This window comes from Meles meles, chromosome X (genome assembly GCF_922984935.1).
Source record: "Meles meles chromosome X, mMelMel3.1 paternal haplotype, whole genome shotgun sequence".
NCBI classification, from domain to species: Eukaryota; Metazoa; Chordata; class Mammalia; order Carnivora; family Mustelidae; genus Meles; species Meles meles.
In genome coordinates this window covers 28263923-28289195 of record NC_060087.1, presented here as the reverse complement: position 1 = coordinate 28289195, position 25273 = coordinate 28263923, and the positions used below count along the sequence as shown (strand labels likewise).

The window sequence follows — 25273 nt, the reverse complement described above, 5'->3', positions numbered from 1 at the left end:
TTCCTTGTTGATCTTTGGCTTGGATGATCTGTCCATTTCAGTGAGGGGAGTGTTAAAGTCCCCTACTATTATTGTATTATTATTGATGTGTTTCTTTGATTTTGTTATTAATTGGTTGATATAGTTGGCTGCTCCCACGTTAGGGGCATAGATATTTAAAATTGTTAGATCTTCTTGTTGGACAGACCCTTTGAGTAGGATATAGTGTCCTTCCTCATCTCTTATTATAGTCTTTGGCTTAAAATCTAATTGATCTGATATAAGGATTGCCACCCCAGCTTTCTTCTGATGCCCATTAGCATGGTAAATTGTTTTCCACCCCCTCACTTTAAATCTGGAGGTGTCTTCGCGTCTAAAATGAGTTTCTTGTAGGCAACATACTGATGGGTTTTGTTTTTTTATCCATTCTGATACCCTGTGTCTTTTGATTGGGGCATTTAGCCCATTAACATTCAGGGTAACTATTGAGAGATATGAGTTTAGTGCCATTATTAGCCTGTAAGGTGACTGTTACTGTATATTGTCTCTGTACCTTTCTGATCTACTACTTTTAGGCTCTCTCTTTGCTTAGAGGACCCCTTTCAATATTTCCTGGAGAGCTGGTTTGGTGTTTGCAAATTCTTTCAGTTTTTGTTTGTCCTGGAAGCTTTTGATCTCTCCTTCTATTTTCAATGATAGCCTAGCTGGATAGAGTATTCTTGGCTGCATGTTTTTCTCGTTGAGTGCTCTGAATATATCATGCCAGCTCTTTCTGGCCTGCCAGGTCTCTGTGGATAAGTCTGCCGCCAATCTAATATTTTTACCATTGTATGTTACTGATTTCTTTTCTCGGGCTGCTTTCAGGATTTTCTCTTTGTCACTAAGACTTGTAAATTTTACTATTAGGTGACGGGGTGTGGACCTATTCTGTTGACTTTGAGGGGGGTTCTCTGCATCTCCTGGATTTTAATGCTTGTTCCCTTTGCCATATTAGGGAAATTCTCTCCAATGATTCTCTCCAATAGACCCTCTGCTCCCCTCTCTGTTTCTTCTTCTTCTGGAATCCCAATTATTCTAATGTTGTTTCGTCTTATGGTGTCACTTATCTCTCGAATTCTCCCCTCATGGTCCAGTAGCTGTTTGTCCCTCTTTTGCTCGGCTTCCTTATTCTCTGTCATTTGGTCTTCTATATCACTAATTCTTTCTTCTGCCTCATTGATCCTAGCGGTGAGAGCCTCCATTTTTGATTGCACCTCATTAATAGCTTTTTTGATTTCAACTTGGTTAGACTTTAGTTCTTTAATTTCTCCAGAAAGGGCTTTAATATCTCCAGAGAGGGTTTCTCTAATATCTTCCATGCCTTTTTCGAGCCCGGCTAGAATGTTCAGAATCGTCATTCTGAACTCTTGATCTGACATAGTACCAATGTCTGTGTTGATTAGGTCCCTAGCCTTCGGTACTGTCTCTTGTTCTTTTGTTTGTGGTGATTTTTTCCGCCTTGTCATTTTGTCCAGATAAGAGGATATGAAGGAGCAAATAAACTACTAATAGGGTGGCAAAGACCCCGGAAAAATGCGCTGTAACCAAATCAGAAGAGACCCCAAATTGTGGGGGGGGGGGGGGGAGGGGATAAAAAACAGGTTCTGAAAAAAAAAGAAAAAAAAAAAAAGAAAAAAATTTAAAAAATAAAACAAATAAAAAAATATAAAAAAGAAAGAAAAAATATATATATTTAGATGAACTAGTCAAAAAACGTTAAAAAAGAAAAGGGTAAAAGTTTTTAAAAAAATTTAGCAGAAGAAGAAAAAAGAAAAAAGAAAAAAAAATTGAAAAAAGGAAAAAAAAATAAAAAATTGAAAAAAGAAAAAAAAATTGAAGTAGCCGCAAGACTAAAGAATCATGGGGAGAAAGCCATGAGTTCCGTGCTTTGCTTTCTCCTCCTCTGGAATTGCTCTGCTGTCTTAGGAATTGAATCTGCTTTCTCCTTGATAGATGAACTTCGTCCTGGCTGGATATTTTGTTGATCTTCTGGGGGAGGGGCCTGTTGTAGTGACTCTCAAGTGTCTTTGCCCGAGGCGGGATTGCACCGCCCTTACCGGCGGCCGGACTAAGTAATCGGCTCGGGTTCGCTTTTGGGAGCTTCTGTTCCCTGAACGCTTTCCGTAGAGTTCCGGAGGATGAGAATGAAAATGGCGGCCTCCCAGTCTCCGGCCCGGAGGAGCCGAGAGCCTGGGGCCCCACTCCTCAGTGCGCCCCCAGAGGACAGCACCCAATCACTCCCGTATCCCCAGCCTCTAGCCGCGCTCCGAGCTCACCCAGCCCGTGACCAGTTCAAGGTAACCCCGAGCTGAGAGTTCAGTCCTCGGCTCTGTCTTTGCAGCCGGTTTCTCCGTTCTAATACCTGCGAGCTCTCCGACACTCTGACACCCCCGATCCTTCTGTGACCTTGCGGGGCCTGGGGCCACGCTGGCCCCGCGTGGGCTTCACCCCGGTTTAGCCCCTGGAGCAATGTCCCTCAGTGGAACAGACTTTTAAAAGTCCTGATTTTGTGCTCCGTTCCTCCGCCGCTTGCCGGGAGCCGGCCCCTCCCCCCGCGGTCTATCTTCCCGTCGTTTTAGATTCACTTCTCCGCCAGTCCTACCTTTCAGAAAGTGGTTGATTTTCTGTTTCTAGAGTTGCTGTTCTTCTTCTCTTCGCTCTCCCGTTGGATTTGTAGGTGTTTGCTATGTTTAGATAAGCTATCGAGCTGATCTCCTGTTACCTGATGTAGTCTCAGGCTGCTACTTCTCCGCCATCTTGACTCCTCTCCGAAAAGTATATGTTTTCATACAACTTTGGTTGAGTGAAAACAGCTTGTTTTGGTAAAGCCAATTGGAAGGAGCCATGACTGCTCATAAATAGGTTATATAAAGATTGTATTCACCATTGCAAACTCTGTCTTTTTGCTTCTATGATTATTTTAAATGTAATACAATAATAGTTTAACAGTTCAATCAATATGAAGTATATTTAGAAAACAGTAGTACTCTCCATTTCTTCCTTCTGCCAATTCTACTCCGGGAATAAATGTTTGCAGTTTAGTATTATCTTTTCATATTATATTCTATGCTTCTTAACCAAAAGTATTATATATATGAATATGCTTTCCCATTTTTAAAAATATTGCCTCATTCTATGTATGGTTTTTAAGTAGAACAATCTACCAAGGACATTTTTCCAGCCAATGTGTATAGACCTGATGCATCCTTTTTAACAGCTTTAGAAGTATCAAAGTTTATTCCGTTATTTTTCTACATTTCTAGATTATTAGCTTATGATAAGAAAAGATGACTTGAAATCTCTTTTTATCCTTTCTTTGAATTTTTTGTGGATATATGATCTTTTTAATGTCCCTATAATATAAAAGAAGAATGTGCATTTTCATTGTGTACAAAATATAGATTAAGGTTAGCTTGTTGGTTTAAAAAAAATCTCTATTCTTGCTTTTGTTTTTGCTTGGTCTGCTTGAGCCAACAAATTCTGGAAGAGGTATATAGAAGTTATCAATTATCGCTGTGATTTTATCACATTCTCTTTTTATTTCTAGTAATTTTTAATCGCATGAAGGATGAAGCCAAATGTTGAGATACAACAATGACTGTAACTTTTTTTGGTAAAAATTGTGACTTTTATCACTACAGTAGCTCTCTTGAACCCATTTGTCCTGGAACTATACTTCATTTGGTATTATTTGCTTTCAACTTTTCACAAATTATTTTCCTGATGTAGCATCACCTATCACTATATTATACACCATTGTGACATTGTTTTTTCATGTGTTCCTTATAAGCAGATTATATATATGCGTATATGGTATGTATAGTTTGTGTATTTTAATTCAGTCTGACACTGATCTTTGAATAAGGAAATTTAACCAACTAAATTATGGTTAAAATAATTCTTACAAGCATAATTGTTTAAATTTCTTCTATCATATGTTATGGTATAATTTACTTTCCTCTTGTCCTGTGTCTATAATTCTGTAATTCATTATCTTTATTGTACTCTACTGCATCCTTCCCCTTAGTGCAGGTAATTTTGAAGTTACGCTCTGCATTTTCACTTTATTAGTGCTTAGGTTCTTATTTTTAACAATCTTTAACCGTACCCTTTGTGTAGTTTTATACCAAAAGGAAGTATGAACATTGCTCTTCCCACCAGTATGATTTCCTCAGCAACACCTCATTCAAGTCAAGATAAAACCTTTAAAAATCAATAATTTAAGTCATGTTACTACTTAAATCATACTTAAACTATTGCTATTCTATTAAACTTAATGAAAAAAACCCACAGAGCTTATTGGTCATCACTGTTTCTTTGTACTCTTTATTTACCCCTGTTTAGAAATCCTTGTTATAGTGTGGCTGGGTGACTCAGTCAGTTAAGCTTCCAACTATTGATTTCAGCTCAGGGACATGAAATTGACCACCAAGTCATTGGGCTCCTTACTGAGCATGGAGCCTGCTTAAGATTTTCTCTCTCCCTCTGTCCGTCCTCCTGTCCTGTGCACGTGTGTGTGCTCTCTATATGTAAAATAGAAAAGAAAAAAGAAATCTTTGTTATATTTTATTTTTCATTTGGTTGCAGTGCTTGAGAAATTTCCTTCTAAAAAGTATATAAGGAAAAAAATAAAAATAAAAAGTATATAAGGGTGTATAGCCTTTTAATACTTGTGTTTTTAAAATGATCTTTTTTCTTGCAATTGTGAGGTCGGATTCTTTGGGTGATAACATCGTTCTTGAATCTCTCTTTTTCTTTTAATAGTCTCTGTAGGCTACGGACACTATCTTCTAGTTTTCATTGCTTTCTAACTTCAACTATGTCCTAGTTTCCATTGTGGCCCATATAAGGTCTGATGCAAGCCCAAATTTCATTATTTTTATATCTAAACTGTTCTCTTTGTCTCAAACTCTGTAAGATACCCCTCACCTCCATCCCTTAGAGTTTAAAAATTTCACTAAGATATTATTTAATGCATTTCTAAATATGTTTCTGTAATTATTCTTTTATCCTTCTTGGTACTTGGGCAACATTTTTAACTTCATCAGATCAGTAATTTTTTAGCTCAGGAAAATTTTATCCTACAGTTATTTTAATATTTTTTTCTGTTTCAGCTCTTCTTTTCTCCTTTTGATATTTGTATTCTTTATATATTATATGTCCTGATTCTATCATCCTCTCTGATTCTTCTTATCTTTTCACTTAGGATTTCATTTTCATTCTGTCTTTCTCTGTGTTGTGGGGTACTTCCTTTGGTTGATCATTCAGAGCCCACAATTTCTTTTTAACAGTGACCAGTCTCTTCCAAATCATCTATTGAATTAAAAAAAAACAAAACAAACAAACAGGTATCGGGCTTTTCTGACCACTACTGTTATCTTTTTAACATTTTTATCTCATTTCATTTTTATTAAAGCTCTTGTTTCTTTCTTCTAGTATATTACTTGTGAGGATCCTCAATTTTGTTAATAATTTAGATTTAAATTTAAATATATATAGACAGATTACATATATAATTTGTATATGTATGTATATTAATATTATTCGGCCATAAAAATGGAATGAGATCTAACCATTTGCAATGTTATGAATGAAGCTACAAAGAATTAAGGAAGTGAAATAAGTCAGAGAAAAAGAAATATCATATGATGTTACTCATATGTAAGTTTAAGAAACATAGGAACAAAGGGGGAAAAAGGAGAGAGACAAACCAATAAACAGACCCTTAACTCTAAAGAACAACCTGATGGTCACCAGAGGGCAGGGTATGGGGATGGTTTAAAGAGGGGATGGGGATTAGGGAGTGGACTTGTAATGAGCGCCAAGTGTTCCATGCAAGTGTTGAATCACTACATTGTATACCTGAAACTACTATTACACTGTACATTCACTAACTGGAATTAAAATAAAATCTCAAAAAAATAAATTTAAATACAGTCCCATGTAGCTAAGGATTACCATATTAGACAATGCAGTTATGGGTATATTCACTATCACATTTTTTTAAAAGATTTTATTTATTTATTTGACAGAGAGAGAGATCACAAGTAGGCAGAGAGGCAGGCAGAGAGAGAGGAGGAAGCAGGCTCCCCGCGGAGCAGAGAGCCCGATGCGGGGCTCGATCCCAGGACCCCAAGATCATGACCTGAGCCGAAGGCAGCGGCTCAATCCACTGAGCCACCCAGGCGCCCCTCACTATCACATTTTTATTTTTATTTTTCTTACCATTTTATTGTATTGTTTTCATTGTAAGTGTACTCTTAAGTGATCATCCCCCTTTTTCTCCCATCTCCTCACGCACCTCCCCTCTGGTAACCATCAGTTTGTTCTCTGTAGTTAAGAGTCTATTTCTTGGTTGGTATGTCTCTCTCTCTCCTTTTTTTCCTTTTCTTATTTGTTTTGTTTCTTAAATTTAGCAAGTGAGATCATATAGTATTTTTCTGTGTCTGGCTGACTTAGCACTGTCACATTTTTGATAAAGAAAAAAATCATTTTAAAACAAAATTATGGCACAAGCATATTCAGAAATATGTATTTAATTGCCACATTAAATAATATGGAGATAAATGATAACCAGGTTTTCTGAAATGTTTGATAAGTGTAATGTAGAAATTAATATTGTGAGTCTATTCTATAAAATCCACTCAAACTAGAAGAACTACAGGGCAATAGAAATTAAGTAATGTGGTAGTATGACAAATAATTGTATAATTTAAAGTAATCCCAAAGCTATTTTTCTTGTATTAATTTTATTTTCAATTTAAAATAAATGTATGTGTATATGCACATGTGTGTTCATTTTCACATGTGAACATATGAAAAACCCCTGTGTCAGGTATTGCCAAGCTGATATATTAGAATATATCTTCCTATATATAGGAATATAGCTTCCTATTAGAAAATATATACTAGGTATATAGATTAAAAACGTTGTGTGAACAGTTTGGGAAGAGTTAGCCAGGATTAAAAAGATTTATTGACTTATAGTCTTCTCAGACACTATAATCTACTAACAGGCATTGTAGACCTCCATGAATGGGGCTAAAATTAACATCTCCTAAAAGTATCTGTCTGACAGTTTCCCAAATAATTACTGCTTTTTTTTGTTCACATATAATGAGTTACAGTAATAACAGAGACATCTGAAAAGCTGAGACATTCACATGTAACAGCATGAGCTGGTGTGCACTGAATTGGAGAAATGTAACATGGTTAAATAAGAAATACTTTTAAATCTATACCAATGAAGATTACATTATGAAATGAAGAAAATATTCCATTTGCATTCTGAGAACTCCAAGGTGGACATTTTATTACAACTGTAGACCCCAGCAATTCTAGTCAAACATCTATTTTTAAAAATTGCCTTTTTAAACTGGTACTTTCTTTATTCATTTATTCAGCAAATATATGCTAACTATGCGTGAGTCTTTAGTACATTTATTTTACATTGTAAGACATCTTGGATATCTAACCTTACCTTTGAAGTTACCTTGTTACTTTTCTTGTGATTTCTTACAAAGTGGGCCATATATGTTGGTGGAAACCAAAATCCTTTTCTTCCACTTCTCTCACAGGCCATACTTAATGACTAGAATTCTACCAAGTTACTAATGTATGTTAATTTATTGAAAATCCTTATAAAAATGCAAATGTTATCCTGTGGAGGATTAACAGTTTAAACCACTATAATCCATTAACACATTATCAAGATTTAGTTTATCATTTTAATTAGATGGCAATTTAGCTTGGCCCTGAGGAGCTAGGTAAATTTGATGGTATGGAAGAGAAGAATTACCCTGGGGCAGATGAAAGAGCAAGTCCAGCATCCAGACCCATTACGCAGGACACTACACATACCTGGCCTTCTAGAAGTAGGGCATACTTAGAGAATGGCAAATCATGCTTCACTTGCATACCCCCTTCACTGACAGCCTTCCCTGCACCAGAAATTTGGTTTTAGAAAATAAATAATAGGACTATAAAGGATGATTTTCTGCACTATTTTATACTGATTGCTTTCTTTAACATGTCTTCTTATTTTTGAACAAAAGGGAGGTAAGCTATAAGCTTAATACAGTTTGTTGATGAATCACTTAATGATCATTTGAGGGTTGATCTTTTCTTTTTACATAACTTCACAGAGACAATTTTCTAGATGATGCATAAAGGAGGTGGGAATACCTAAGAGCAAGTTCTCCCATTGCTGTTTTCTCTGTGTAAGATCATAACCAATCTATTTGGACTCATTAAGCTGATTATTTAAAATCTTTCTACCCAGGGGCGCCTGGGTGGCTCAGCGGGTTAAAGCCTCTGCCTTCGGCTCAGGTCATGATCCCAGGGTCCTGGGATCGAGCCCCGCATCGGGCTCTCTGCTTGGCTGGGAGCCTGCTTCCTCCTCTCTCTCTCTCTGCCTGCCTCTCTGCCTACTTGTAATCTCTATCTGTCAAATAAATAAATCTTTAAAAAAAAAAATCTTTCTACCCAGTGACTTAATTAAACACACGGAACACTGAGTACTGTCAGAATGTTAGTATTGCCTTGGCATATATGTGTATCCAAAACTGTAAACAGGAAAGACTAAACCCATGCATATCCCATCTGTGTCATATTCTTTTTTTTTTGTAGGCTTTATTATTTGATTTTTTTTCTGTCTGTGGATTAATGCAGTATCTTTTGCTAAATTTGATTTTTTGATTTCCCTTTATAAGATTGTAATTTATATAAATGACCAAGGAGAAATAAATAAAAATAGCTTAAGTGTGTTTCTTACTGTAATGATCTCTAGGAGGAAACTTAATTGTCTTTCTCTGAGTATTTTTGAGACTAGGAATGGGAGCTAGTTCTTTTTCAGTTGCTTGTCATTTATGACCCATCAGAACTCATAAAAAGCCTGTAATCATATTTGGGATTTACATGCTATTGTGTTATTATTTTAAAATAACTTATACTATTGAAGAATGCCCTTTTGAGGAAAGATAATCAAATACACATTAACAGATTTTCATTCATGGGGCACTTTAAGCATTAATTGATAATCTTGTTTTCTTTTAAAGATTTAGCCCATCTTTGTCTTTATTAATTTCAATGGAGTGAAAAAAATGGCTACATTATTGTATTATAGTTTTTTTGGCCCAGATGCCAGTTTTTTTTTTTTTTTTTGAGCTAGACTTTGAATGTGTTGACGTATTTTCTGTATATCATATTTATATTAGATATATAGGTATTTTAAGGACTATATCATAATAATATAGGATAAAGTACATTTTTCTTTTTGAGTTTCTTTGACCTCATAACTCATAAATAGGCCAGTAACCACAACACATTTGAAACTTACATTGAGGAGACAGAAATCCTTTAAATCATGAAGGAAAATATTTTGTTTTAAAAACTTAGGTATAATGTACCATTTGTTTCAAAATGGGATTGCCTCTATCTTGGGTAGTTATGTGGTCCTTCAAGAAATGAACTGTAAGTAATAAAAAGAATGTGATGACTAAACTTTGAGAGAAACCAAAGTTTATTTAAGACTTTATGAATGATACCTATGCCTATGTACATAGTTCAAAATCTTAAAACTGTTTTCACTTCAACTTTAAGTTTTACGAATCACAGTTACATCCTATCATAATCCTTTTAAGCATCAACTGAGCTTTCCATTTGTTAATAAAAATAGGTACTTTGGGGCTTTCTTCCACTTCTTGATTTTCATTTCCAGAAAATGAGGATAGTATACTCATTTGTGTATATATCATTAGAAGTGAATATGAACAGAGAGAAATAAAGTGAATTAGTATGGCTACAGTTCTTCCTTGCTAATGATGCATGAATTTCTACAATGATATAAGGTGGTAAAGAACATTAACAAAAGCAAGTTGATTTTCAAAAGGTTAGACAGGATTTGTACACATCAGAATTCAGAAGGATATAATTATTCAAGGCAGAGTTAATGAAATTCAGATGAAAAGGCAAAATCTGAATATGAGTATATGGATTATGCATAAAGAGGAGAAAATGAACATGATACTTACAATTATACTAATTTTTTAAATAACTGTGTGAAATTTTTATTAAACCAAATGGAAAGTCATTCATTGGATATAGTTTATTTATTATAGAACTGCATGACTTTGTCAAAAGCAATGATGTATTTTAAAGAGTAGATAGTAAACTAGATCTGTAAATTTCTGACTCTGTTGATTAAAAAATTTTAGTTGTTTCTTATATTTTAAACTTATCATACATTTCTCTGTATTAAAATGTATTGCATTGGGACTCCTGGGTGGCTCAGTGGGTTAAAGCCTCTGCCTTCAGCTCAGGTCATGATCTCAGGGTCCTAGGATTGAGCCCCACATCAGGCTCTCTGCTCGGCGGGGAGCCTACTTCCCTCTCTCTCTCTGCCTACTTGTTATCTCTGTCTGTCAAATGGATAAATAAAATCTTTTAAAAAAATAAAAAAATAAAATGTATTGGATCTCTTACAACTTTATACTAAATGAGAATAGTCAAGATACATAAGACTGAATTTTCCAGAAAATGAGTTGATAGTTTCTCAATGGTGTCAAAGAATTATTCTGAAATTATTCTGAGGACTATCCCTCAGCTTTCTCTATTCAGGTGATAAGCACCACTTAACTTCTCCTGTCTATGATGATGAGATGATAAGAGAAACTAAGTCCCCCAATATATCAGTCTTCATTAAATATTTTCAATACATGGTCACTAACCTTTTTCAATTTAATTTACAAAATAAGTCTGAATCAGTGTTCACAGGTAATTGTAACTGGAAGGCATTATAAGCATTCTAATTTACTTTTTTTTAACAAAAGAAAAAAATTACTAGTTTATCAGTAGTTTAGAATAACAAAGATTGCAATATTTTCTTCTTATCTTTTCTAAAGTGACAGACTGTATCTTTCTATTTATTTGATTATTCTCATCAGCTATAACAGTTTTAATATTTCTCAATATTCTGAAGATTGTCTTCATGCCTTGTATGAGCATGGAGTAAATCAGTTGTGGTATAGTTAGTCCACTTATTTTCATAAATTGGTACCAGTTGCTCTAAGGCTGTATATGATAGTCTTGAAAATAATTGCAATATACATGTTAATGGGCATGGTCTGTATGCAATACAATGGCTAATGCTTCTTTGAAGTGCATTGCAATCAGGTCAGTGATGGCTTCATCATTTAAGAAAAGAAAAAGCAAAAAGCTTTATTTAAAAAAAAATAAAAGAAAAGAAAAGAAAAAGAAAAAAGAGTTTATAGAACCAGATACAAAATTTCAACTTTTTGAAAAATTCTGAATTTCAAAAGATGCCACTAACATTCCCCTATAAGAGATTTCCATTGAAATATGGTTAGAAATGGTTTTCTCTTGATGTGATGATGAATACTTATTATGTAGAACAGAAGACATTGGTCAATATGTAATAAAATAATTTATGCCAGACATTTAGTCAAGTAGTGAAAAGCTTAACAAATGAGAAGCCAGTGTGCTGTTTACCTTCTTAGAGTTCTAGGTGAGGACTATAGCTAGTGTAAATCTTTTTTTTTTTTTTCTTTTTAAGATTTAGTTATTTGAGAGGCAGCAGGGTAGAAGGAAAGAATCTTTCAGGCAGACTCCACACTGAAGACAGAGTCCTACTCGAGGCTGGATCCCACAACCCATGAGACCATGACCTGAGCAGAAATCAAGAGTTGGATGCTTTACTAACTGAGCCACCCAGGTCCCCTACAGCCAGGGAAAATCTTATTTGTTGAGATTTAATGCTCCAGTCTTCAGAGCTGTGTGGTTAACATTAATTATTATTTACATAAATTAATTTTTAAAGAAAAATTTTTGAGTATACTTAATGCACAATGTTACATTAGTGTCAGTCATGCCTTTTTATGTAAAATTCTGGTACAACATGTCATTAACCACAAACACCATTTAGAGCACAAATACCAATTAGAAACTTAGGTTTTCAATTTTGTTTCAGAAAGTTAAGTCCAAGGCAATAAGTCAAATGTGAGTTTATTTTTTATGTCTTTTTTCTCTATTGTATTTAACTGTTCAGTTAAATCCCTTGCTATGTATAATCCATAACTATTATATTTGGAAGTCATCAGTATGAATTTAAGATAGATGTGAGCACCTCAAGTGTAGATAATGAAGATCAGGGAATATACATGTCAAAAAAATCAGAAAGAGAATGTAAAGAACTTAGAATTATTTTCGTTTTAAGAAAAAATGATGAGGACAGACATTAAAACATTTTGGAACCCACGTTGATTTTTTAAATGAAACTCAGATGTTTTTTAAATATTTTGAAGGTAGTCTCATTCTAACAATAAACTCCTTTGTTAGACAAAAATATACACATACATACTTGCGTATATCCATGTCTGAAAGAGATAAACCACTACTTCCACCCAACTTTGTCCCTAATAACAAAACCCACTAATCTGTAAAAATTTAGATGTATAAAATGTATATAATTAAAAAGAAAGGAAGTTGAGGGAAATTGGAAGGGGAGGCGAACCATAAGAGACTATGGACTCTGAAAAAAAACCCGACGGTTTTGAAGGGGCGGGGGTGGGAGGTTGGGGGAACCAGGTGGTGGGTAATAGGGAGGGCACGTATTGCATGGAGCACTGGGTGTTGTGCAAAAACAATGAATACTGTTATGCTGAAAAAATAAATAAATAAATTTAAAAAAAAAAAAGAAAGAAAAATTCACCATTATGGAAACACAGTATGGGAACATTCTTGTTTCAGATAACATAAAACTGTCTTTACCCCAGGAATTGAAGAAACTGATGCATAGAAAAACAACTTACTAACTTAGAAATTTTTAAGAACAATAGTCACCATTGTAGTAGAATATATGGAAGTCACAGTGAATTTGCTTGATTTGTGTTAGCTCTACTAGTTAGTATGAAATTAATGTATCCATGGAAATTGTGCATTTAAGTGTCTGCTGATTTATTTTTCAAGTTTTGTTTGAAATGAAGAGATTGAGAATTTGAATTTAAAAATATGTGGTTAAATATGAAGATTGTCCTTTTTAAACTCTAGCCCAAAATTCTAGTATTATTTGAAATGTAAAATTAGAAATGCATGTAGATTATCATTCTTTCATCATGAAGGACTATGTACCATATATTTAGTCAAGATATATACACAACATCAAACTTTGTAAAAAGTGTAATTATGTCATTTAAGCTAATTTGTGTAATTATGTGAATTTGCAGTGTCATAAGTAAATGAGACATCTAGATTGCAATTATTTTTATATTATATAAGAACTGAGTACAAGAATCCTGGACCTGAGAAATTAATAGGAAAGTATAAATAGAGCAGTTTATAATTTTACTTATCTTTACATAAATTCAGTCTGTGATCCTAAATTTAATTTAATTACATTGCTGCAAATACAGGAATGGTCTTATCATAAAACCTGTGCAGTAATAGATGCCTGTGTTAGCATGCTGATCATCAGAACTACTCTAGAGACTCTGCCATTGAAACCCTTAGTTGACTTCATCAACAGGCAGATGGCAGTTGATCAATTCAAAACAAAGTTATTGGAAAACTAATTTCAATTACAAGCATTTTGTTGCTTATAGTAGAGACAGAAGAGAGCAGAGGTTATCTGTCTTTCTGAATTTGTGTGCCAAATAGTATTTATTTCATGCTCTTATAAGGAGTAAGGAAAGAGGCACTATTGACCAAATGCAAAAGGATTCTAAGCTCCAAATGTCCGTCAATCATAGTACTTGAATGGCAGGTAGGAAAAGTGGACATAGGAGGAGAGGCTAGTGCTTCCTTAGACCTTAGGGCTTTCTGGAGTTCTTATTAAAATGTGAATTCCATCTTCTTTATCCATTCATCTGTTGATGGACATCTAGGTTCTTTCCATAGTTTGGCTATTGTAGACATTGCTGCTATAAACATTCGGGTACACGTGCCCCTTCGGATCACTATGTTTGTATCTTTAGGGTAAATACCCAGTAGTGCAATTGCTGGGTCATAGGGTAGTTCTATTTTCAACATTTTGAGGAACCTCCATGCTGTTTTCCAGAGTGGTTGCACCTCAGTCTTTCTTATCTAGTACATTAGCAGCTTAACAGGAAACTAGTATTAAAGAGGAGAGCTGATGTCTGGAATTTGGAGAAGGGTGCTGAATGTAAAAGTATATACCAGCCAAAATTGCTTTGTCCCTCTTGTACCTCAATCTAGTTTAGGGGAAAAAAGTATAGGAGAGGTTTCTTTGGGAGGAAAAGCACTGAGGTAGAGCCCCTACCATTGTATCCCATACATAATTATCCAGGAAGCTTAGAATTACATTTTAAAACCAGTTGTAAAAATTATCATTTTCTTAGAGTAAAACTATCCCTCTCGTGACCTTATGGCTCTTGGCCTTTCATTCTTATACTCCTGGTGCTAATGTGTATATATCTCTTATTTTTTAAATGCTTCTAATACTTTTTGTGAGAAGAGGGTGTATAAATAACCTTTTTACTAGACTTATCATCATGCACTTTTTATTCACTTTCAGCTATAAACTGGAATTTATTAAACTCAGTAGAGATCTTTTCATTATCAGGAAGCTAAAAGAATTCTTCTTTTGTATGTCTATACTAGCACACTGTCCATGAAGAGTCGGTGATGGTGATGACTGAAGATATGCCTTTGGAAATCTCTTATGTGCCTTCTACTTACCTGACTGAGATCACTCATGTCTCACAAGCCCTAGCAGAAGTGGAACAACTTCTTAATGCTCCTGAACTTTGTGCTAAAGATTTTGAAGATCTCTTTAAACAAGAGGAGTCTCTGAAGGTAAAAGCAAAGCATTTTTATTAGATTTTTATAAGATATTCACCTAGATCATTTGCAGTATCAGAACAATTAACTTAAATGTACACACTTAAGCTATTTTTACTTAGATATGGAATTCCTAAAACAGTTTACAGGATGGTTAGTTCTAGAAATCTGGGATAGAAAGAGAAACATAAACCAGAAGAGGTATTTTATAATATTTAATTTTGAGAGACTTTCTAAAATGAGGCAACAGACAAAAGTAATAGTTTTACATAGACTCAGGTCAGAAAGGACTTACCAAAACCATGCTTTGATAGAGTAACTGTATATTCTCAATTAATACATTCCTTTCTTCTCCCATAAAAGAGAGTAGATGAGATTTTAAATGGTATCTATTGCATACAGTTTTAGCTTTATGTTTTGTACTTATGATATGTATATTCAACTTTGAATTAGTGCCATTATCAGTACTAGAATACATGGAATCTGAGTGAGTAGAAAGCAATGAAATATTTCTTTAAAATTCCCAGGCAAAGGCTACCACCCAAATCCAGGGTTTTTCAAACCACCAACTGCGTTTCTGAATCCCACACTAAGACAAAATATTATGAGGCAATGGTCTTTGAATTATAGAGGAAAGTGTCTAAAGATAGATGAATATAGCATCAAGAAAATGTACATACTAATGTGTGTCTCAAGATAATTTTTGTGATCATACATTTTATACTCAAAATGAAATAGTATATCCAGAGCTCAGTATTTTTCAATGCAAATTGTGTGAGATTATAGAAAGAAGATAAGTTTGCTCTCAGCAGCACCTATTAGCCAAAATATTTTATACTCTAAATGATTCTTAGGAGCTCATTCCATGTCACACATTTGTCTGCATAAGTATACAGATAGATAAAGCTGTTTGTTCCGAAATCAGAGCTTCAATATCTTGAGTGACTTGCGTTTACTATCTTACATTATATGAAGTAAGCTATAAAATTGCATGCTAAAATAAAATAAGAAAGGCATGGATCTCTGGAACTACTCCATCCACTTCAGTATGGTACGCTTTCTTATTCTTTTTGAAATAAAAGTCAGATCGCTGGTGGATGCAGTGAAGAAAAGAAACCTGATCAATTGATAAAGGAGACATGCCAACATTCTTATCATTATTCACATTAACTAATTTCACATGACAGTACAGTTTATAAGTTCATCATTGTCATTCAACATGTAAATCACTGTTAATGAGCTAATATTCATTTCATTCCATGTTCCCAGACATATGGGTCAGGAGAGCAGTGACCTTAAACTTATTAAGTTGCCAACTGAATATCTTTGTCTTCATACCTCTTAACCTGGCACACTGAGAAGGATGGGCCTCTGGCTACACTCAGCTAATCATTTATTCTTCCAGATATGTTTAAGAGTATTATAGCTGATGCCAATTGTGATTGTATTGATCACTATGGTTTGTAAAAAGGTATCATTGCAGGTTTAATTTCACTGGATTATTGAATCCTCATTAGATTCAGTTTTGGGCATAATTCCAGCTCACTACCAACAAATCTCTAGCAGCAGACAAATGGGCTTCCTACCTTTGTGGGCCTTTTGAAAGGAGATAGTTTGATCTCAGTCTTTTCAATGAATATGTATTTCCTCTTAAAGGCATGCATCATTGTCATTATCCAGTAGTAAAAATAGAAAAGTAGTGCGTAAATTGTACAGCTGCTGGTTTGGAAGGTTTGAAATTAAATTGTGGTTGATTTTATTCCTGACAGATTTGCATGAATCAAATTACAGAACTGTAGTAGGTATTGCTGTGGTTTAACATACATATTTCGTTAAAGTACAATATAACACAAGTGATGTGTAATAAGTTAAAATAATTATTTTCTGAACATAATAAAACTAATACAGCACATACAATTCCCATAGATTTATTGAATCAGAAAGCTACCTAATCATTTTGACAAGAATAAAGCAGAAAAACACCTATTTACATACGGAAATCTGCATTAAATAGCTAATACATTAGCTAAGGCAAAGCTAGCAGTGACTGAGGAACATACACATAAGTAATATTTATTCTTATATTAAAGCCAATATTCACATTGTGAATCGATTATGTTTGTTTATATGTAAAAAGTTATAATATTCATCGCAAAAAGGATAGTATACTAGTTTTGAAAGAATTTAAATTTTTGAAAGTTTCAATCATTGTTTTTAAGAAAAAATGTCAACTGTCTTAGAATTTACTAAAATATAATTACTACGTTAAACCACCAAATCTTGCCTTAAACTGTCCCATATGAAAGCATGAGCATGAAAGAGAGTAAATGGTGATTGCCAGGTACTGGGGGCAGGGGGAAATGGGGAGTTGATATTAAGTGGGTATAAAATGCAAAAAGAATCAGTTCTAGAGATCTCCTGGACAACGCTGCGCCTATAGGTAACAGTAACATAGTGTACACATAAAAATTTGTTGAGAGGGTGGATAGAGTATTAAATGTTCTTATGACAATAAAAATAATAATGAGGTACAAGGATAGAACTTTTTAAGTTTCTAAACTTTTGCCCCTGAGAGGTTTAAGTATTTGACCTCTTGTCACGAAAGCAGCAATATTTTAAGAGGCCCAGTGGAAAGAATTTATACTAATGCCTCCATATACCTGACTTTACTGAAAGCTTTGGTTGTATTGGTGTCTGAATTATTCTTGGGGCCTCACCTGTACCCCCTCCACATTCAGGGTTCTCTGTACTTTAACTGGCAGTTGCCAATTTTAAGTACCTGGGACTCTGCCTAGGGGTGTCTCAACTCATAAGTGTCTGAGAGTTAAGGCTCTGTATCCCCACATCTCCCAACAAATCTCAACGAATGACAGCTTGCTTTCTGTGGATAAAGGGCACTGCTCATCCACATCTTCAGCTGCAGAAACTCTGAGACACACTCTGCACTTTGATCTGAAATTCCCCAGCAGACTGAGATCCCACTGTGCACAGTAGGAACTTTCCAAATATTAATGTGGTTAACTGGTTTCTTCTCCTACCCTCTCCAGTGCTGTACTGGTGCTTCCTAGGATCACTCCCAACTAAATCCCGTGCATATACATTCTAGTCTTAGAATCAGCTTCTCAAGCATCCAACCTATGAAAATTTTGAAAGAAATAATGGCATATGCACAATTTAGTCAGCACTCACTAACAGAAATCTTGGAAAATATTCCTTTCAACTTGATGGGCAATTCCCCAGTGACTGTGCTACTTTTCCAATAAGGAGTTCTTTAGTTGCTCAGTTAAACCTTGGCCTTAAGAAAGGTAAAGTTTTAGGAAAAAAGTAAGAGCATGGCTTAGAATAAGGATGACGATTGTGTTTTATCTTTCACCATAATGAAAAATCAATGTTCTTCTGGTGGTCAGACACTCTTAATAACTTACATATATTAACTAATTCAATCCTCACCACAACTCTGAAATATTTAAAATTGTTTTCCACATTTTAAGATGAAGAAACTGAAAGAAATATGAAGTAACTTGACACAGTTGGGACACATAATATTGATGGAGCAAGGATTTGAAGCCAAGCAAAGTAGCTCCAGGATCTGAGCTATAAACTATTATACTAAACCTCCTCACACAAAAATTTTTCTAGAGCACTATGTTGAGCATAGCAAAGGTGACTTTGGGCAAAACATAGTAGAATTCTGAGTTTATAGGGAAAATGTTCTGGGTTCTAATTCTCAATGAATCCATGAAATTTTAAGAAGAGTCCATAAAAGGAAGGAAGGAAGGACAGAATTAGGATAGAAGGAAGGTAGAAAGAGGAAAAGAAAAGGAAGGAAAGAGAGAAGTCAGACATGAATCATTTTGATTCTCTCATCTAAACTGATGATTCTAGTTGAGAATAAACAGATGTTATGGTTGAGGTAGATAATTTTTTTTGTATTTTTAGAAGGCAAGAGGGTGACAAGAAGTGTGGGTACATGAGCAAATCTCACAGATGCTGACAGGATACTTGGGCCCAATGCAGAGGTTAGATAGGATCTAGAAGCAGAAGCAGCTATTCAACCTCAACAGCACTGGAAAGAGCTTGCTGTGAGCTTAAAAAGCCAAAGACTGTAAATCAAAGTCACTCAGTCTTCTTTGACTGGGACAGTTTTTTTGTAGGGCCCTCAAGAACTAAAAGGAAGTTGTTAGGACAGACTGCTAAGAGGGGTGCCTGGGTGGCTCATTCAGTTAAGTATCTGCCTTCAACTCAGGTCATGATCTCAGGGTCCTGGGATCAGGCTCCCTCCTCAGCAGGGAGCCTGCTTCTCCCTCTGCTCTTACCTCTGCTAGTGCTCTCTCTTTCTCTCTCAACTAAATAAAAAATAAAATCCTTAAAAAAAAGAAAGGCTGTGAATTTAACAAGTGAAGTTTGATTTCTTCAAACATATTTATTAAGCTCTTACTGTGTATGTGGCATCACTCTTGCTTAAAAAATGGTGAGCAAAATCAATGGACTCCACCCTCATACAGTTTTAATTATAGCAGTGGGAGACAGAATATAAGCAAATAAGCAAGTAATCACTGTATTTAAATATGATGGTTATTATTAAAAAGATTTTAAAAAGAAGACACAGAGGTATAAGGGGTATAAAACTACCAAAGGGGCAGGGGTAGGTGGAACGGCAAGAAGTGGGATTGCAATTTTAAATAAGGTGGGTGTTAGAACAAATATTTGAAGAAGCTAAAGGAGTCAGTCTGGCACTCAGCCTTGCTGTCTGGACATAGTAAATAGTCAGTTCAGAGGCCTACACGTTGGGAGTGTGCCTAACTTGATCAGTGAACAGCAGGAAGGCCAGTGTGCCTGGAGGAGAATAAGCCAGAGGAAGGTGGTAAAACATCAGATCAAAGGGGCTCTGGGGGTCCAGATTGTGGAGGGCCTGGTGGGCCATTGTAAAGAATCCCTCTGACTCTGAGTGAGAAAGGAGCCATTGTAGACTTTTGAGGAGATGAATGACATGATCTGATTTATATTTTAAAAGGATTACATTGCTCAAGGGGCATCTGGGTGGCTCAGTCAGATGAACATCCGGCTCTTGGCTTTAGCTCAAGTCATGGTCTCAGGGTTGTGGGATTGAGCCCCACATCAAGCTCCATGATCAGTGGGGAATTGGCTTGAGATTTTCTCCCTCTCCCTTTGCCCCTCCCTACTCACTGCTCTCTAAAATAAATAAATTTGGGGCGGCTGGTGGCTCAGTGGGTTAAGCCTCTGCCTTCGGCTCAGGTCATGATCTCAGGGTCCTGGGATCGAGTCCCGCATCGGGCTCTCTGCTCGGCAGGGAGCCTGCTTCCTCTTCTCTCTCTCTCTCTGCCTGCCTCTCTGCCTGCTTGTGATCTCTCTGTGTCAAATAAATAAAATCTTTAAAAAAATAAATAAAATAAATCTTTTGAAAAAAGGATTACACTGAGTAATAGTGTAGAACTATAGGGGATCAAGAGTAAAAACATGGAGGGCAGTTGGAGAAGAGAGGCTGATGGCCTGGGCAAGGGTGGGGAAAGGAGAGATTTTCAGATTCTGGTAATGTTTTCCATGTGGAGATAGCAGATTCTTTTCTGTATCCACACCAAAACTTGAGCATGGATGTATGAAGACCTATTCTTAGCAGATTTGGGGCTCAGGAGAGTTTAGGTGTCCTGTGAATTTGGCAAAAGACTCCTTGAGGCATACACTTTGCCCCTGGTGCATTGAAGCAGGGGCAAAAGGACTGGAAATGAGATCTTATCAGCCTGATCAAGATCTTTCTCGTTTGGAATCTATTTTGTCACATTTAAGCATAAATTGAATAATGCTAGTTATTTGAATGAGGACAAAACTAATGTCATAAGCAAACTGTTTTTCTAGTCTGCTATTAGGGTAACCAAATAATAGAAGGAGATACCTCATGTACAAATCTGAACAAAATATTTTAAGGAAAATAAAAGAATGTTTCTGTGCATGTGTACTACAGGGGCATGTTAGAGAAAGGGCTAGATTTTCTCCCAATTTAATAATGTTCGAACCAGAGAAGTTCACAATTACTATAGATTAAGTAATCATGGAGCATATAAAATGTCAAAGCAAAATTTGATTACTGATGCTTTCTGACTTCTACTTAAATTTTAATGTGTTACCACATTGTAAAAACTGATCTTTTGGACTTTATGTAACATTTTTTTTTAAAGATTTTATTTATTTGACAGAGATCACAAGTAGGCAGAGAGGCAAGCAGAGAGAGAGAGAGGAGGAAGCAGGCTCCCCGCCAAGCAGAGAGCCCTATGCGGGGCTTGATCCCAGGACCCTGAGATCATGACCTGAGCGAAAGGCAGAGGCTTTAACCCACTGAGCCACCCAGGCGCCCCTTTATGTAACATTTTGAATAATGTAATCATTTAGTGATTTCTCTGAGGAAAATCACATTTTTCAGCTAACACATTTATTCATTTATAAGTATAATTCCTTTCTTTCACTGCTTTTATGATTGTGGATTTATTTGTTCAATTTTCTCTTTATATTTGTGAATTACTTTACAAATATTAATCTATTCACTGTGATTTAAATCTTACTTCAATCATTTCTATAGTACTTAATTTTTCATTCCTCTAATGATGAAGAGATTATAGATATTTACTACATTGTAGCTATGCCCAGTTCATATTTATTTGTGTTTTCATATAGCTTTCTTTTATATTTTATACATATGTCTCTTTTATGGGAAATTATTCATTCTTTTCTCCCTGAGAGTATTTCGTCAGGCCCAGCAGTTGTCCTACTTTGACTTCTTGCAGCACAGCACTCCCATCTTTGCTAAAATGTACTTTAAGAACCCAATCCACTGCATTTCTCTCAGCGAGACTGTTTTGATAATCCCCATCCTATAAATTCTAGAAGTCAGAAACTTTCACATTAAGATGTTTAGTTCATGTGGATGGTGGAAATTTTGAGGTTCCAGTTAAGGTGTGGGGATGTTTTCCTTCTATTCATGACTCACTCATTCAGGCTATTCTTTGACCAGTTAAGATTGTCATTTTTGATCTATGATATATAATTACTGATTTGTTATTTATGCAAGGACCATGCATCATCCTATGGAGAATGTTTTGGCCAAAATATATAGTTGTATTTACAAAGTGTTTTTTCACATGTGGACCATAAAATGTGCAGAAAAAATCTAAAGGGCAACTTACCATAAAGCCACTAAAAATAACTTTAAAATTTTTCTTTAGAAGCTCAGAAAATCTAATTAATAAGTACTTCAATGCCTTTTGATTGAACACTCTTCCCAATTTGATATGTCATTAATGTAGTGCCTGGTAGCTGGATGGGACATAAAGAGGATAAGAATTAGATTTATATAGGGTGTTGCCTTCATCTGTCAGATAAAGACAAATTCCAGAGAGTGAAAATGAACTGGAGTTTGAGTCTTTGGTACGCCAATTTCTCTTTTTCCAATTTTAAGATAGATCTACTCCCCAATGGCTGCTGTCACAACAGCTACTAATGGGTTTCTCTAATCTTTTTTTCTTAGAAATGAAAGTTGTGTGCTCTTCTGTTAACCAAGTTACAAAGGGTCTCAAGGCACTTTTATTCACTAAAACTGCTTAAAGCTATTATTTTCCCCTTCGCAAAATGTGGAAACAATAGTGCAGGGTTTTATAAATCTAAAAACACATACACATATGTTTAAGTGTATGTACACCCATTTAACTGGAGTGCTACATTGATTGTGAGAGTGGTACAGAGTCAGCAGCAGCAAAAGATACAGTTTTCACCACTTGCAGTGGTTTGCAAATGAGCCAGCTGCTCCTTCTGACCTCTTCCCTGTGGCGACCATCAAAGATCACATGCCCAACAACTAGGCATAAAAAAACAATATTTTGTTGTTGTGGTTCACCACTGTATCTACAACTTCTGGAACAGTACCAAGCACTTAATAGGCACTCAGGGAACATCTGTTGAAGGGATGAACAGTAGTCTTGTAAATCCAGATATGGACTCCATGATCAAAGAGGAAAGAGCAATGTTAATCAGTACTAGGCCTAAAAAGAGAAACAAAATTAGCCTCTTGCACATTATATTCTTACACACTGAGTTAAATCAACCAGACATAGGCAAAGTCTAACAATCTATGCATGTATACTAGCATGGAGAATTTACTCTACCTAGGTTTGTACATACTGAATTTTAAGTCAATCATTTATGAAAATGTGTGGCAGGAAATCCACAAGTAATTGAAATATTAGTAATATTTTACATTCACTGAGCTTCCATTATATGGTTATGACAGGCAGTAGGATACAGAGGTTCGTAAAGCACTGGATTCGAACTAAAAGACAAAAATTCACATACCAAATCTGACTCTTTCTGGTTGTGTCCTTGAGCAAATCACATAAGTCTCAGTTTTTTTAACATTGAAATTAAATTCATGATAATACCTGTCACAGCCTTTTCGGCAGTACAATTGAGAAGATAATGAAAGCATATGGGATCATATGGAAAAATTCTTGCAAAAAGTGTGTAATTATTTAAGTTTCACAATTTTAAACCCATATTACTTCATCAAATATCTAAAATCCTAAAAATTATTATAAATTAAATTTTCATATAAATCTTAAATGATCTTTAAAAAGTAGTATAATTTATATAATTGAATATTTATATGTAGAAAACTTTAAATAAAATGTTGACAACAACATAAAATATACATAAAGTTATTTCCAGATTAGGCAAATAGCCTAAAGGTTAAAAAATTTTGATGTCAAAAAGAATGCACATAGGTTAAAAAAAAAACCACATTTGTTTTTGACAAAAACTTCTTTTAGAGACTCTTATTTACTGTCAGTCATTTTTTTTTTTTTTTAAAGATTTTATTTATTTATTTGACAGAGAGAGATCACAAGTAGATAGAGAGGCAGGCAGAGAGAAAGAGAGAGAGAGGGAAGCAGGCTCCCTGCTGAGCAGAGAGCCCGATGCGGGACTCGATCCCAGGACCCCGAGATCATGACCTGAGCCGAAGGCAGCGGCTTAACCCACTGAGCCACCCAGGCGCCCAGTCATTTTCCTTTAGTATATTTCCACTGCTAACTATTACTTATTTGGGGATAAAATTTTCACTCTTCTAATAATTTTAGGTGCTAAATATCTAACTCACTGTTTTAGATTTCTCTTGAGGATGTGAGAACTTGAGATCATTCCTAGTTTCTATGCACTATGGCTTTTACCAAGAATAGGATGCTGTTTTTTAGGTTGTTTTGTTTTGTTCTGAGTTTTGTTTTCTAGTGATATATGTTGAATTCATTTTTTTCCTACTCTTTTTCAGTAATTTAAAATTCATTGTTCAGATTTCAGAACTCTGACTTATTAACTACTTAAAAGCATTGACATTGTAGTTCTAACTGAAGAATGATTTCTTCAGTAGTGGGTTTTTTTTTTCCTTTTCTTGGGGTTCTGAGATTTTTTTTTGTTATTACGTGTTTTTTTTTTTTTCCTTTTGCCATTTAGAAAGGCTAGTCTGTATTCATTTTACTGCTTAAATTGGTAATCATGAGCATGTTAATACTATAATAGCGTTCATTTGAGCCTTATGAATTGACATTATGTAGATCAAAATGTTCAAACATTGGCAATTGCATATAGTTCAATCTAATTCAGTAACTTTTATCGAAGTATGCTTATTTCTATATCCTAATGCGTATTGTTAAACATTCAAAGAAAAAAAAAACAAATACTTTGTATTGTAAATCACATATAATTAATGGATACCAGTTATTACAAATTCCCAAGTTTAATTTGGCCAACCTTAGAGAAAAGATTAAAGAATGGTTTCATCATTAGGGATCTCTGTGGGACTTTCAAGAAGGTAAAGAGATGAAGTAGAAAGTTAGGGTCCTCCTTCTATATCATGTTTTATTCTGTTGTTCTTAAATTTATGTGTTAAGGTTTAGCTCAGAACAACTATATTAAACAGTGGTTTTGCTTTCCTATCTCCCATCTAAAACACTAATAGAAAGCATATTCTCCTAACACCAACAGCATCAATTATTTATCAAATGGGCAAAATATTGCAAATAGGTTTCCTATTTTTCAAAAATAGTGCATTGTCATTTGTATCATTTTATACAGATTTAATTATATCTTGTATAGCAGTTACCTATGTACTTGATTGATTACTCAAACTGGATTTTCAGTGCTTTATCAAAATAATAAGATGCTCGTGGTCACCTATGTATACAGGATAAAAGGGTAGATAGTGAATACAGGAAAGAAAAACATCCCGCCCACATTTTGTAATCCCATTCCTCAGTGGTAATCATTTCTTTTAGGTTTTCCTGGATTGCTGTATTGCCTTACAATTTTTATCCACAAAACCTACCTGCCCCTCCTAAGCTCAGTTACATGAGCCATAAAAGCATGCCCTGGTTCTAAAAATACT

The 25273-nt window shown here is 35.0% G+C and overlaps 1 protein-coding gene across 9 annotated transcripts in view; it reads left to right on the top strand.

The window, feature by feature from the left end:
- Positions 1 to 25273, top strand: part of DMD (dystrophin) — a 2324635-nt gene that overhangs the window by 1065653 nt on the left and 1233709 nt on the right. For all 9 annotated transcript variants that reach the window (XM_045994540.1, XM_045994546.1, XM_045994545.1 and 6 more), the window contains one exon: positions 14653 to 14847. In XM_045994540.1, coding sequence (XP_045850496.1) covers positions 14653 to 14847 — 195 coding nt within the window. The remainder of the gene's footprint in view (positions 1 to 14652; positions 14848 to 25273) is intronic.